This window comes from Hakea prostrata, chromosome 7 (assembly GCF_041222555.1).
Source record: "Hakea prostrata isolate BN-2017 chromosome 7, UWA_Hpros_2, whole genome shotgun sequence".
NCBI classification, from domain to species: domain Eukaryota; kingdom Viridiplantae; phylum Streptophyta; class Magnoliopsida; order Proteales; family Proteaceae; genus Hakea; species Hakea prostrata.
Window position 1 is genome coordinate 73,776,574 of NC_142606.1, and position 15,703 is coordinate 73,792,276.

General features: G+C 39.7%; 1 protein-coding gene across 5 annotated transcripts in view; it reads right to left on the bottom strand.

The window, feature by feature from the left end:
• Positions 1–15,703, bottom strand: part of LOC149012049 (uncharacterized) — a 90,879-nt gene that overhangs the window by 43,103 nt on the left and 32,073 nt on the right. For all 5 annotated transcript variants that reach the window (XM_089163959.1, XM_089163958.1, XM_089163955.1 and 2 more), the window contains 3 exons: positions 10,877–10,985; positions 10,691–10,758; positions 10,373–10,498 (listed from right to left, as the gene is read on the bottom strand). In XM_089163959.1, the coding sequence (XP_089020085.1) occupies positions 10,373–10,498; positions 10,691–10,758; positions 10,877–10,985 (303 nt within the window). The remainder of the gene's footprint in view (positions 1–10,372; positions 10,499–10,690; positions 10,759–10,876; positions 10,986–15,703) is intronic.

Sequence of the window (15,703 nt, forward strand, 5' to 3'; positions counted from 1 at the left end):
CCAGATTCAACAGACTTACCAGTCGCACTCCGTAAAGGTACACCCTCTTGATTACATAAACCTTCTCCTACATATCCTATTGCCAATTATGTATCAGATTCCAACCTTCCATCCATCCATCAATCATCCTTGTCTGTTTTGTCCTCAGTAGCACCAAGAACCCATTATGGAGCTCTCTAATCTCGGGTGGCAACTTGCGATGGACATTGAGATGGATGCCCTGTTACCGCGCCAAACATATTCTCTCGTATATTTGCCCCTGATAAAGATTAGGTTCACTGCCGATGAGTGTCTACGATTAAATATCTCCCAGATGGGTCCGTTGAGCATCTAAAGGTGTGATTGGTTGCTAAGGGTTATACTAAGACCTTTGAAGCTAACAATTTTGAAACATTCTCCAATGTGGCTTGGCTAAACTCTATTCGCATCATCATTTCACTAGCGGTAAACCTCAACTAGCTACTCTTTCAAGTAGATGCTAAGAATGCCTTTCTCTATAGTGATCTTCAAGAGGAAGTTTATATGGAGCAACCTCCCAAATTTTTTGCTAAGGGGAAGGCTCCCACTAAAGTCTGCAAACTTCATAAAGCTATTTACAAGCTAAACAATTTTCACAGAGTCGTTTAAAAACTTAAGCTCTATTGTCACCTGCTATGGTTTTCCTCAGTCCTACTTTGATCATTTTGTATTTTTCATTGGCAAGACTCCAAGATAGTTTTTCTTGTTGTCTATGTAGATGATATCATCATCTCTACCAATGACTCTGTCAAAATAGTAGAACGCATGTCTTCATCAACACTTTCAATTGACAGATTTGGGGTCGCTACAATATTACAAGTAATATAGTAATTCGGAGCCAGAAAAAAGTTGATCTATCTCAATGAAAAAATGTAAATGATCCCTTAACCGAAATAAGACATCTTACGACTAAACCCACAAATACTCCTATAGCCCCTCACCAAAAGTTTGGTTCCATTCAATATGAATATTTTTATTGACCCTCATCAATATAGGTGTCATGTTGGCAAATTAATCTACCTTACAGTCAATAGACTTGACATCTCATTTGCAGTCAAAACAGTCAGTCAGTTCACGTTGTTGGTTGGTTTGGTTCTATGGTCCAGTTTATAGTTTGGTTAATTTATTTAGTTTGTAATTTCTTGATTCCTAAGTAAGGGTAATTATGTAACAATGTACTTTTACATCATTATAAATAAAGGGATTGCGATCACATTGATCTAAGAAGCCATTCTACCATAATCGATTCTCAGGACATGGAATCAGAGCCTAAGATCGATTAAGGAGCATTATTTAATTCTCTCTTTTTTTCTTCTCCTTTTTACCGTGACCAAAAACCCCTTCTTCCCCTTATACCGTCACCGACACCCCCCCCCAACTCTATTCCGCCACCGAACCTCCTCCCTTCCTTTTTTTCCTACCGTTGTCAACCCCCTTATTCTCCTTCTTTGTTATCTTTCTCTTCTAGGAAGCATCTATGAGGTGATCTTTTTTTTTTGGAATTGATGTTGTCCCTCATCCTACCTTTATGAAACCATAAAAATATTATTTGGGTCCTAAGGTACTTCATTTTAGAACTGATTGGAGGGCAAAAATCCATGTAGCCGACCCCATTTAGTTGGGACAAGGCTTAATGTTGTTGTAAGGTACTTCATTTGGGTCCTAAGGTACTTCAACTCTGCAACGTCTCAGCTACTTCAGAAGGCTAAACACTAAAGAATAGCAGGTTTTTAAAACAAAAATCCTGGTGATTTGGGAGCTTAGACCAAAGATATGGCACTACCAGATATTGTCGATGTTCCCACAAGTTCAGAGACTACTCAATCCCCAATTTCCATCAGATTCGATGGAACAAATTATTTGATCTGGCCTCGTTTTGCATATCTAACCATTGCTGATAGAGGCCTTTTTGGACATATTCCGGGCGCCATAGTCAAGCCCACCGCCGCGACACTTCTCAAGATAAGTGGATTTCGAATGACTCTCTTGTTATGTCGTTTCCTCTTAATTCCATGAATCCAAATCTCGCCCGTGGATATCTATTGCTTGATATTACAGCCTATATCTGGAAAGCTACCACAGAGACATACGAATAATTAGAGAATCATGCACAGGGTTATAAGCTACGGAAGAAGCTTCATAAGACCACCCGACAGGAACTAATTGTAGCTCAATACTACGTTGAATTGCAATCTCTTTGGCAGGAGTTGAATCATTATGGAGACTATAATCCCATGAATCCTAATGATGTAGCTGCTTATAAGAAGCATGTTGACAGGATTCGAGTACATGAAATCGTAGGATTTTTTCCTTTGTATACATTCATTTAGCTTATCAAGATGATTGCATTAAAACTGATGTATGGGTTCACCGTTTACTTGCTGGTGATTGGCTTGTGTGCTTTTGATTACCCTATCGTTCTTATTAATTAAGTAGGATTGATCACCATTGCTACTAGTAGGTCCCTGCAAATAGCCACAGAAAACCTGCAGTATTTTGGTTTAGACTTGGATCAGTTAGTTGTCTTGATTGATTGGTTTTCCATACTTGACGATATACTGGAATTCTAGTGGAAGAATAAATTCAAGAGCCATAATGGGCTTTTTCTCAAGGTAGGGAGCTTTTGCTCTTCTGTATGGGTGATTGGGAAATTAGAAATCAAGACAGAACATCTGGATTGATGCAGGGATTTTAGAGTTCAGAATATAAAATCAAGAATGACCAAAAGTATTGATTATGAAGTAAACAGTAACGAGATTCAGAAGAAGAATGACTTAGTTTAGTGATAACTCTATGAAATAGAGTTAAGATTGGTAACTTTATACTTGAGATGGCTTGATTTAGCAGTATTTTAACTTTATTTTAGTATTAGTATTCATTAGATGTTGTCTTATTGAGTCTTAACATGTTGCATCTTGTATAGGTCATTATTGTCACTCTTACATGAATTTCCCTTCAGATTAATGGATGAATTTGATTAATCCTCTTTCTCTTGAAAAATGTAGGTGAAGATCCATAATAGAAGAAGAATCTGTCCTCTAACTTTGTTGTAGAGTTTGCTGCAGCAATACGGAGCAGAATATTCTTAGATCCAATTCAAGTGAAATGACTAAAAAGGGCAAACTTAATGGACTTTCTTCTTGTCATTCCATGAAAGATCTCAGCCATTGATATCAAAGGAAAATGTTCTAATCCTACAAGCCAATTTTAACCTAGGACTTTGGGGGAGAAGAAGGAAAGAAAAGAGGAGAAAATGAGGCAAAATGTGGGCAAAGAGGAAGAGAGGAGAGAGGGGAACTCATGTGAGAGCTGCTGGAAGCAGCTAGAGCTGCCGGAGAAGACGAACTGATGGAGAAGAAGGCTGGAGCTCTTGTGGAAGCATTGAAACTCTTAGTTTCTTTTCAATCTTATAACTCTAACTTCTTATCTTCTAGCTTAATGATAACTATTATTTGATTTCTGTTATGGGCTAAACTTATGTTGTGTTTGGATGATAGTAGTACCTAAACCTGAATTTTAAGATGTAACTATCATGTGTTCTTTAGTTTTACTGCAATATAACTTATTGTCAATGAATTCAGCATGATATATATTGATTAATTTGGGTTCTTGATTAATCTTTCATGAACAATTGTTATGAGTTAGTTAACTGGAAAGTTAATGCAGTATAGATACTTGCTGAATTGTGTGAGTTAGCATAATCTTTAATTAGTTTATGTTAATTAGTAGGTTGGGTAGGAATACCCAATTACCTCACATTGCCATGATTGGGATTGGGTTTAAATTGCATTCATATTTCAATTCTTCATAGGAATATGCAGATGTTGAATTAGGATGCTAAGCATATGTGTATTGGAAAATACCATTATGCCACTTCATTCCAAGTTCTTGATATATTTTGGGTTGTAGTATTACTTTAGTATTTGCATTAGAAAATTCAGGAGAAGGGAAACTTGATTCCCAACACTCTTTTCACTCACTAAGTTCCTTCTATTACTCAATCTCCATTTTAGTTCTTTAGTTTAATTACCTGTCATTTGGTTATTTAGTTAGTCAATCACAAATCAATCTTGTTAATCTTGTTTAAATCAATTTTACTTTTATATTGAAAGTTAAGGATAGAATTCTCCGTGGGATCGATACTCTACTTATCATTTATTACTTGATTACGATACGTACACTTGCGTAATATCTTGAGATACAAGCAACATTTAGGAATCAGAATTTCAGAAACTTTAGTTGCAATGGAAAAATCTGGAAACCTGATACTTAGAGAGTTGAGAATTAATGGAATTAGTGTATGAGATGTACATTAAAAAGTAAAATTTCACTTAAAACGCCTCAACCGCCTCAAAAGCGCCTCGGAGGGTGCCTCGTCGACTCATCGCCTCAACTAGCTAAAACTGTCTCACATCGCCTCGTCGTCGTGACAACTATAATCACAAACCGAATCACCCTGATGCAGGTCCAAAGGAAGATTGAAAAGGGCTCCTGAAGTTTGTCGTCAAGCATCCTAACCTAGAGACCAGAAGTTTTATACTATTTCAATCAGTTATTTCAGAAATTAGAAACCACTTAATTCTAGTAATTAGATTCCCTTTTAAGTCAGGGGTAGTTAGGACATTTTATTTTAAATCTTTTATGGGAATAACACAAACCCAACATTTAGAAAGGGCTCTGTGTTTGTATGCTTTAAGTCAATTTTCTAGATATCAAAGAACTGGAAGCAGGTTAGAGAAACATAAAGGTACTAGTTACCCACTTTGTCTCTAAGTAGTTTCCTAGTTTGCTCCAAGAATTTTTTTACATAAGCCCCCTCCTTTTCCATTGGAAACAGCGTGCCCCAGCCCCCAACCCGAATATCAAAACCTTACAAACACCCCCTCTACACTTAACCTTGTTACTGATCATACACATAGGACCATTATAATTCAATTTGAATTTTCAATACGACTATATTAACCCATCACTCACAAGTTGAACCACGACCAATATCAACCCATCACTCACAAGTTTGGCAACCTGCCGCTATGAACTCCACCTCTACCTCTATTACCAATATGAATTGCACCCTCTTCCAACCCCTACTGTTAATAGAGGCGGAGGTCTCATGATGCGGTGGTTACTTACGGGTTTAACACAACAGCCAATTACAGAAATTACCAGTACAATTGACTTCGTGCGGCAACAATTATGTTTGATCCATTATTGACTTTAATCTGTCACTTCATGTGTATTTCACAGAATTCAGGGTAACGGAGACAATAGTAGTCTCCGATCACGATAGGGTAACGTATTTTATAGTACTTCATGAGAGCTATTATAGGTAGCCTCAATTAGATTTCACCCTATACATCATTCGGGAGATCCAGCACTTGTGCCATACTAGCAGACATCCTCGTCTCTTTCTTCTTAACTTCTCTTTTTCTTAGTAACCAATGGTTGGAGCAGATAAGAGGAAGTATCCTCCCTTCTTGTTTCTGTTTCTCATAACTAGTCGTTTTCTGTGTTTTCTCGGGTTGTGACAAAGAAAGAGGAGAGAAGATTTAACGGAAGAGAGGTTAAAGTGGCTTAGATCTGGATCATTCTTGCCCTAAGCTCAGAGGATTGAATTGCTTGGCACCCACAAGTCACAAGACACAATTTACAAGTTCCACTGGTGATGGCACATTAATATGTTAGTGTTTTCCAAATGGTTTTATTAAGTTAGGGTAAAAACATAAAATCACATTTAAGCCTTCAGGTTAACAGGTCAGTAACTATGTCAAGTCTGGAGAAGGTTTTTGTAAGGGTTTTATTTTTAGGGGGGGTTCACCCTGTTTCCAATGGAAATGGAAGGGATTCATGGAAAATTTTCTTGTTTTAAAACTACCAGCATACTTCATTCTCATGGAGTATTATTCCGTTTGTAATTTGGGTCGTACAGGTTTAAAGCCCTAATAGATGGGCACATAACAATTTAGACTTACAGATTATACTTCGCTGTTTACAATAGCGCTGCTGTTTGAGATTGACCAGGTGTATAAGCAGGTTGACCTAGTGAGTTGTTTGACTTATTTCTAGGTTGAAGCTCCTAATATCCAACGGAGCTTCTAATATCCTAGTTGCCAATCTGATCCGATGAGTAATATCCACATCCAATAACCTCCATCATCTTCTCCCTTTACCTTTCTCCTTTTCGTTTTTGGATACCATCTAACAAAACCTACCCAAGTCTAGATTTAACATTAGAACCAACCAAAAATCAACAGAGACCCCACATATCATCCCCCACACCCAAATCCCTTTGCTGCCCAGGAAAATCAACAAAGTTGCCATTGGACTTCCATTAACCTAAAGCCTGCAACTAAGGACCTCGTTGGTCTTAAATCCTCAGTTTGGCTTTCCCTTTTGAGGAAGTCATCTACCCTAGCCTCCTTCCATTCCCTCCAAATCAGTGTTGTCAAAGCGTCCGCCGCCTAGGCGGCAAAGCAATTTTTCAACCGCTTTGTTTTGAACCGCTTAATTGACGCCCAATCTGCAAAGGAACTCCAACCCCCGTGCCCGGTGGCAACAGAATGTGAAGCATAAGCCATATTCAACATAAAAAATCAATGAATCAGTATATGCCTAGGCGAACGCTTTGATAATCATGGTTGAGGAGATGAACTTATGTTTGTGTTCTTTTTTTGAATAATTTTTCATAATTATGATTCATGAATGCTTTTTTTTTGGGATAAATGTGACTATTGATTATTTGTTTAGCTTATTATAGGAAGCAGTTGTGTTGAAAAGTAGTTGTATTGAAACATTTTTACCCAACCGCTTTGTCGCTTTATTGCCTAGGCGGAGCCCCAATCGCCTTGCCACCTTGACAACCATGCTCCAAATTACAGCGCTACATTCCACCACTAGTCCCTTTAACCATAAAGTCCAAGCTTCTATCATATCAGTCTCTCCCTTAGAGTCCTACTCTTGCTAGATTCCACCACTAGTCCCTTTGACCATAGAGTCCTCATTTCCCTGAACAACCACCTATATTTTAGGAGTTGTTCAAATCAACCCAAACTTCATCAGTCCAAGCTTCTATCATGTCAGTCTCTCCCTTAAGAGTCCTTGTCTTGTTAGACCCTTCCAGCATCATCAACAATTACAACCAGCCTACCCGAATTAGCACTCTTTTGGCTCAGTGGGAACATTGAACCTTATTTGGCTTGCCAAGACAAGGTTGCCTCACACCCTCTGCTAACACCCTAAATTTTCACTTGTTGCAACCATTCATTGCCCCTTGTTTCTCCCTTCCCCGTACACACTCCCTACACCTGTTCCCCCTTCTCCACAGGCAGTCCTTAACCCTGTTCTCCTTTCTCTACAATCCCCACATTGCTGCTCCAACTCTTTCCTATACTATCTTAAATGGCTTGTTTTGGAGTCAAACCAAGGCTTAAATTATATTTAGAGAGAAGTTTCCACCTAACCACAATATCACATCAGCTAAAATGGCACATCTTCATGTGCCTACTTCCCAAAAGCGGATACACACGGACTGAAATACTTTACCAGACTTGGACAACAAATACCGAAGAGTTTCCACTGCCAGTGATGGTTAGGTGCCCATGTGGAACCAAACCTGAACATACATCCATAAAGATTATACTCCACAGTGCTTATTATACTTAAACATACTACCCCATCAACCAACCCCGAAGTGATTGACAGCCCATTTCTAAAGATTCATGCGCCCCAGGTAATGCAAACCAGTCACAAGTGAGAGCCAGTCAACCAGAAGAGTGCAAACTTAGGGTATACACATATCAATAGTAAAAAACTTCTACTGGTTCTAGAACTTGCACGAAATAAAAAGAAGGAAAGAGAGAGAGAGAGAGAGAGAGAGAGAGTAGTCTTCCCCAGACTCAGGTCTGCCACACATGGCCTCACCATACCCAAGCATAACGTCTTTTTTTCCCTTACCCAGGCCAATTTCACTAATAAAATTCATGTACAAGGCTGTCGCTCCCAACAAACTATTTATAGAAAACGCAAATATACATTGAAACACTAAAGGAAAGGCCGAACCCAATCCATAACCAACAAGATAATGAAAAATAAAATAATGAAACCAAAAAATAATCCAAATCGACACTAACCAAACAAATGAAATAAATCCCTTTCACACTTCAACCCATATTATTTGAGCATCACAAAGATAATCAATGGGATTAAAGACCCAATCGGACGCAAAATTTTCAATAAAATAAGCCCTATTGGCGACTTGACAGCATCACCAGGACCTGACCAGCATTAATGGCGCATTTAAAAGAGTAGATGAAAGATGGCCTTAAGGCATCCCATGTCGAGGATTTGGCCACCTCTTTGCACACATACATATTCTCCTGGTGCATTGCCGGCACCCTATCATCTTCCAGCCCCCAGCCCTCATGTAGATACCAACCACAGCTTCCATCATCTCAGATCCTTCTCTCCTTAAAATCCAGAACCAACCACCCTCTTACCCCAGCTTTAGAAGCCCCCATCTTCCCCATAACAACCCTCTCTGCAACCCCAACCACAGGTCAAACAGATACATTTTCTTGGCAAATTTCAACCTTTTTATTTATTAAAGACATAGTCACAGGCATGCCAGCAGCACCACCAAGACCACCACATGTCTGTTTGCAGATCATCGCCAGATATTCGAGCAGTGGCATCACAAGGCTCTTAACTTTCGACTGATATGCACCACCAAGGTTCATGTTTCAACTAAGATGGGCCAAAATTTCAGTTAGATCACAGTTTCCCAAGAAACTAATATGAAACCATAAGTTTATTTTTAAGTCCCACTTTTCACCAAGTTTCATCAATATCTCAAAAATCTCGGCAGTTTCAACCAATATTTCAACAATCTCAGTTGTTTCGGCCAATAAATCCCAAGCTATGATCAATTCCAACCAACACAACTTCAACAATTCTGGCTAGTTTGACAAGTTTCGGTAGTTTCAACTACTTTTGATGGTTTCCACCAGTTTTGACCAGTCCAGTACATGTGCTTTAACCTAAAAATTTCCTGGTTTTGACATGCCTTTAATCAATATGGGTTTCTGGATGACCAAAACCACCCTCGAAACCATAATCTTAATCCGAGGGCACCACAATGCTGCCCTTGGGTTAGGCAACACCATTTTTATGCCAGTCATACAGGATGGAGAGGGAAGCGGCAGCCGCGGGGCGCCGCCAACGGCCAGACACACAACAAAACAACAAAGGGGGAAAGGCGGGGGGCCGGAAAAAACACCAAGAGGCGATAAAAACAAACAAACCACCCGGGACGCCCCCCCCGCCGGACCGCCACCGCGAAGAGAGGACGAGCAGGAAAACCTACCCAAGACAAACGCCAACGAGAGAACCGGACCAAGGGCGCCGAGGGGAAGACAAACCCAGAAAGATCAACGAGCGGAAGCCGGGAGGGGGGAAGAGACGGCACACAAGAGGAGAGGAGACGGGGAAGAACGACCGGCGAAGAGGGGAAAAACCGAGATAACACCGCCCCGAGGCAGCAAGAAACCAACAAAGGGCCGACCCACACGAGCGAGGGCCAGGGCACGAGACACGACGAGATGGGAACCCGATAGCCGACCCGAGGCAGGAAGGGGGGCAAGCGCGGAGCCGACCATGGAAAACCCGGAGACACAACGGCCCCCAAAAATAAGCCCCCCCCACCCGAACAAAACCACAACAAGAAAGGACCCCACCCAGCAAGAACGAGGGCCCACGGCCCAAGAAAACACAAAACAAAGGCAGGATGGCAAGGGGAAGCGAGCACCCGGAGGCCCCAAACGAGGCGGAGCCAAACAGGACAACCGACGGACGCGGGCGAGGGGGTCAGGCGAACCGACGGGGGAACGCAAGAGGCGGGGGGCGGGCGAGGAGGCGGGGGGGGGGGACGATCCCAGTTCGCCCGGAAGGGAAGGGTTATTGTAAAAATCGAAACCGAAGGAAGAAAAAATTATTCTGGCCCCACGCCTATCCAACCATAAATGTTGTTTTGTTAAGATGTGATCTGGCCGTCGGCAGCCCGGCGCGAAAACGGATGGAGAGTGGGTAGAAGAGGGGTTGTTGTGGAGCCAGAGTAGAGAATGGCAGATGGCAGGAATGGAGGTAGGATCAGTGAGTTAAAAGTAGGGGATTGGGAAGAAGAATGTTAAGTAAATACTGAAAGGTAAAATTAAAATAATAGAAATCTTGAATATGTTAACTGTTCTTACCCTGATTTAGGTAACCCAAACATGATACGTGAACCACCTTACTAACAATTTCATAAAACTTTAGGTACGCTAGATGTCATTTACCCAAATAAAAGTATGCAGAAAAAGTGTACCTCAGCTGTTAGGAGAAATGGCGCGGCATGCGGGTGGAAATGCACTGCACGAAGTGAACGTCGTGTCTTCAGCACAATAGTTGGAGAAGACGTCTCTCCTCTCCTATTGTAGTGCCATATATACAACTGCACAATATAAAAAGCATCAATAACTTCTTTTTTATCTTAGGGTTGTGGGGGCAGGGACCCAGTTTGAAATAATCCAGGAAACACTGAGTAACATTAGTAAAATTCTAACTACCATTTACTTACATAATACCAAGCAGGAAACACTGATGAAATTCAACAACTGAACTTTGCATGTCAACAATTAATTACCTTGTGACCTGAAGCTACAGCCAGAAGCTCCCCTTGAGCATGAAAAGCAATAGAGGCAATAGGCCGGTCTGCATTGGAAAGTAATGACAGTCTAAATCCACAGTAAGAATAAACGGACTGGGATAGAAATATATGATTAGGGCAGTCATATCAAGAATATTCGTAAGGGCCAGAAAAAAGAATTACAAAAATCACGTGATCCTATACACTCTGCTGTATTTGCATCCCAAAGCCGAACTTCATGATCCAAGCTCCCACTCGCAAGTATTTCCGGGTGTACTGGGTGGAACCTAACCTGCAAAATATCCATTAGTGAAGATAAAACGATATAGATGGTGTAGGACCAAAAACATCAGAAATGAAGACAGTTTTGAAAATCAAGCCCAAAAGGAAGCAGAAATGAAATGGTCCGGCTTTGTTGAAAATCTGACCTAAAAAGAGCAGGAAAGAATATCCTCAGATCCAGAACGCAAGCTTAATGTTGGAGATGAAAACTAACATACAGAAAATAGGAATAGCAGCTCCATCATTTTTCTTCATGGTTAATTTTGGGTGGTAAAAGCTTAGCTGTTGAGTACTCTGGGTCACTCGTAAGTTCACACTGTTCTGCGAGTCTACTTGTAGTTAAAATCTCTCTTACAATCACTTTCAAATTTACCAAAAATTTTGTCAGTCTACTTGTAGCTAAACTCTTTCTCCTACAATTACTGTTCCAGTTTCAGTCTGAAACAATCTGAAATTTTGACAAAAATTTCGGTCCTGGGTACCGAAACAAAATATGCCAAGTGCTATCTTTTGCTCTGGCTTTGGCCCACCTCGGAGAAATTTCAACCAGGATGGACCATCTCCCATAGACCATCCAAAATCGACCGTTTGCAGTCCATTTCTCTATAAATGCCCATAGACCGATCGAGTTCTATGAAATTTCATAGAACTCGACCGTGTCGCTCAAGAGATGTCGCACTTCCAGGGTTTTTTTTTTTTTTTTTTTTTTTTTTTTTGGGGGGGGGGGGGGCTCATTTTGCCTTCATTCTGAATAATTTAGGGAAAAGTAAACTACATAATGTAGGTTTGAGCAAGCTGATAAAGGAAAAGCCCTGGTCGCATTACCAAAACAGGTCTTGAACAAAAGTAAAAATATATGCCATTAAAGCCTTAGAAGAGATTAAATAACAGCTCCGCAAAAACAAAACAAAGAACACCCAAAAAAAAAAACAGTTTGGGAGAAGATACAGATGAAGCCGAAGCTCATTCCAAAAGATATGCATCGGCAGATAGCTTACTACAGCCAGAAGATATTCCTGGTACGATTTCAAAAGACACCAAAGGAGTGCCAACATGATTCCTTATCAAGCATTCATGAATATAAACTGTAATCTCTGAATGTAGGAACTCAAGCTGAAGAACATATGTCATACATAAAATAAATCTGATTTTGATGCAGTATCAGAACGGTTCCAGTCCAACTCCAAAAGAACTGATCCAATGGGGTTTAGTCCAAAAAGAGTTGGGTTTAATTAAGTATTCCTACATGAAAGTGTTTAGTCTTTTATTTGTTTTAGTATTCCTACGTGAAAGTGTTTGGACGTTGGTTTGGACTCTGTTTTAGAATTTAATTTTTCTCCAACTAGGATTTGGGTTTTATTTCCTTTTTATAAATTGTATTAGGATACAATCGCCAGACCGAATAGAGAAAAGCTGAGTTTGTTTGTGAGATTTTACTCCCTGTCTGTACATCCTCGTTCCTCCCCTTCCTATTCTCCTGATTTTCCTTACATTACAGCCCACCATTACTCTGATTGTCATAAAAAATCCGAAATGCAGCATAGCTATATTCAGCATCATCCTTGGGGAAAGGATTTCATTTACTCTCAACCTAAGATATTTCAGTAAATTTTGGCCAATTTGGATGGTCATTTCATCCTTATTTTGGTCTAAACTGAAATGTCTTGCCTTATTTTGGTTATTAGGACAGAAATTTTGAACAACTATCAGTGGTTGTAAACTTGTAATCAAATTTTGATAGAATAAATTCTATTTTCTTGGTATTTGACTTCTTCCTCTGTCCTTTTTTTTCCCCTCTTCTGGGTGCATGGGGATACATTTCAAAACCATAGCCCTACACCCATGTGTTGCCTGTACCATGCACTAATAGCGTAACATAAAGAACCCTCCCAATGAACAAATTTACACCAAACCAGAAAATACACATCCGTGAACCATATGATAACTAAGCTCTACCCAACATGATATCAAAAGGAAAAAAAGACATGATAGCAGTCACTAACCTACCACTTTTAATATCTGAAAATCTTTGCTTCTTAGAGACATCACCAAGTTATGGTGATGTGCAAAAATTGACCCTTTAAACATTACTTAACCATGTTGCCAATCAAAGATGGCATTTTCATACGTAATAGGGTGAGCAATTGAGGTTGGGTTCAGGGTTTAGGCTCGAAAAGACACATCCACAAAGCAAGTTGCTTCAGATTGGTAAACAGAATTACAATGGACAGAAGAAGTTGACATTTCTTGTCTACAATTTGGACACGACACCGCACGCAAAGACAGGACAAGAATAGGCCCAATGTAATAAAGTTGTGATGCACATCCAAAGACCTAAATCGGCAAAAAGTGCAAGAAGAAGCTGCCCAGATATTACTACCAACAGGAATAGCGTAGCTACAGTACCATGTTTATTTTCAGCCTTTTTCAGTTTGGTAAATTGAACCATGGTTCAATTGGTTCCACTTTGGCTGATTAATAGGACAATTTATGTTAAGCTCTTTTCCTAAGTATCTAATTAGGAAACAACACCTTCACACATGGAATTGTCCATTTTGTGTTAAGCTGGTATTGACCATTCTTCGTAGAGTTAGGACTTTGTAACTAAGGCTGTTAAGCAATTATCATAACCCCAATCAGGGAGAAATAGAGGCTCAGACCAGAATGTACAAGCTGCTGCAATCAAAGATCCAATCAACAGTGAGATAAGCTCAAAAATCCCGTAAATAACTTCACTTTCTTTTGTTTTTTCAATCAATATTAAGCTCAAAAATCCCGTAAATAACTTCACTTTCTTTTGTTTTTTCGATCAACCAAGAACCACATTGATCCACCATCAAGATCAGACCTGCAGTTTCTTAGAATAAAGTAGAAGGCAAGGAGGGAAGAGAAAGCAGCTCTGCAGATTAATGCAATCCCACTAAGAGTAATTGGTTGTTTAAAGTCTCTTCTGATACATCTTTCTGTCTCTAAACTCTTGCAGCTGGTTTCCTTTTTATATTGAACAGAGTTGAGAATCTTCCCAATTCACGTGAATCCTCTCTGGCTTTGCCTCCTCATTGCTCTCTTCTCCTTCTCTGTTCCTTCTACTTTTACTCTCTTTTGCATGGAATCCGGGACTTCCCGAAAATCTACTTAGTATATACCATGGTCCTCTTCCCCAATTTGATGCAGAATCATCGTCTAATCGAGGATTGTGTCATATAAGTATTTGGCATTTGATTCCTAGGATTTACTTTGTAACTGGCCAATTTAATGGAAGAAAATAGGAAAGGGGGTTATTTAATTAATTTGGTTAAGAGTTGTTAACGTATGCATAATTTACCACGTCAGTGATAACCACACTTAAGTGGGATCCACCCCAGATTGGATTAGATCTGATTTTATTTTATTCCCTTAGCTCCTATTTATTAGATTAGGATATTGCCTGAGGGAGATTTGATTCCATTCTTTCTTGTTGCTTGGGTGTCAACCAAGTTTATTTTCAGATAGTAATATTTGAAGAAACTGCAACCAAATTTGAGGACATTTGAAGACATCTCTAATCTGGAAAGTTTTCAATAATAACATACAATGTTGATGGGAGAGTTGCATCTCGCACAAGGCTCCATCCCACCACTTCTTTTCTCTTCCTTCAGTTCTGAGCAATTTCTAGCTCTTTCAATTTTAGTCACGTTACATGGTATCAGAGCATCAAGTCTGATCTTGCGTGAAGACAAAAACTACAGTTTCAAGAGTGTCTTCAATGAGATTCTGATTCTACCTACATCAGACTATTGTTAGTATCTTCTGCTATTCTGCTAAGAGACTTGCCATCATGGTACAAGATTTTGCAAAATTTCAGCCAAATTTCAACCATTTTCGATAGTCACTGAAATGAAATGAAGGCCGAAATTTGAAAATACAAAGTTTCGCTGAAATTTCGGTAATTTCAAAATTTAGCTGAAATCTCCAAAATATTGGTAAAATTTTAAAAATTCCAAGGGGTTGTACCGTACAGGGCCTATGGCTATGGATATGAATATGGTAGTTCATCCGTTGATTCCAGTAGCATGTTTGCATAAGGGTATGGGGATGCATCAGGTGCATCATTAGTCAACTCCATCTTTGAACCAGCACAGCCAATTATGCCGGTCTCATGACAAGGATACGATCCATGGGTGACAAGACATTCCCTAGGGTAAGATATCTATTTTATGTTGACGATGGTACCTATAGAAGTGCAGTAACAGGCTCTATAGATAACTTTATCCGTACCATATCATGGCATACTTATGTTCAGTACTCAGAGTACTCCTCCATGACTTAGGGGATGGATCCAATCCGGCACATAATTGCATACAAAATTTCATTTGTTGTATCCTTTGTTGCATTAATGAAAACCTTAGTGTAGTGTTGCATAATATCTATATTTACATTTGTCAAAATGCATGTTGCAAACTTACAATTTCATCCACATACAGTCGAGCATGTGTCAATCAAGAATAGCACTTTGGGTTACGTTTTAGGCTAAAATTAACACTTCCACAGTGTTTATTGGCCTCAACTTAGGCTAGACACTAAAAACCAACCCAAAAGAACACCAATCCCCCCCCCCCCCAAAAAAAAAAAATTTTGAAATATACCATCAAAATCTAGTACAATTTCGTACTAGATTTTGCCGAAATCTTTGTATTTTGCCAGTTTTGCCCAAGGGCACAACGGCGAAAAGAAACAAATTTTCCACCA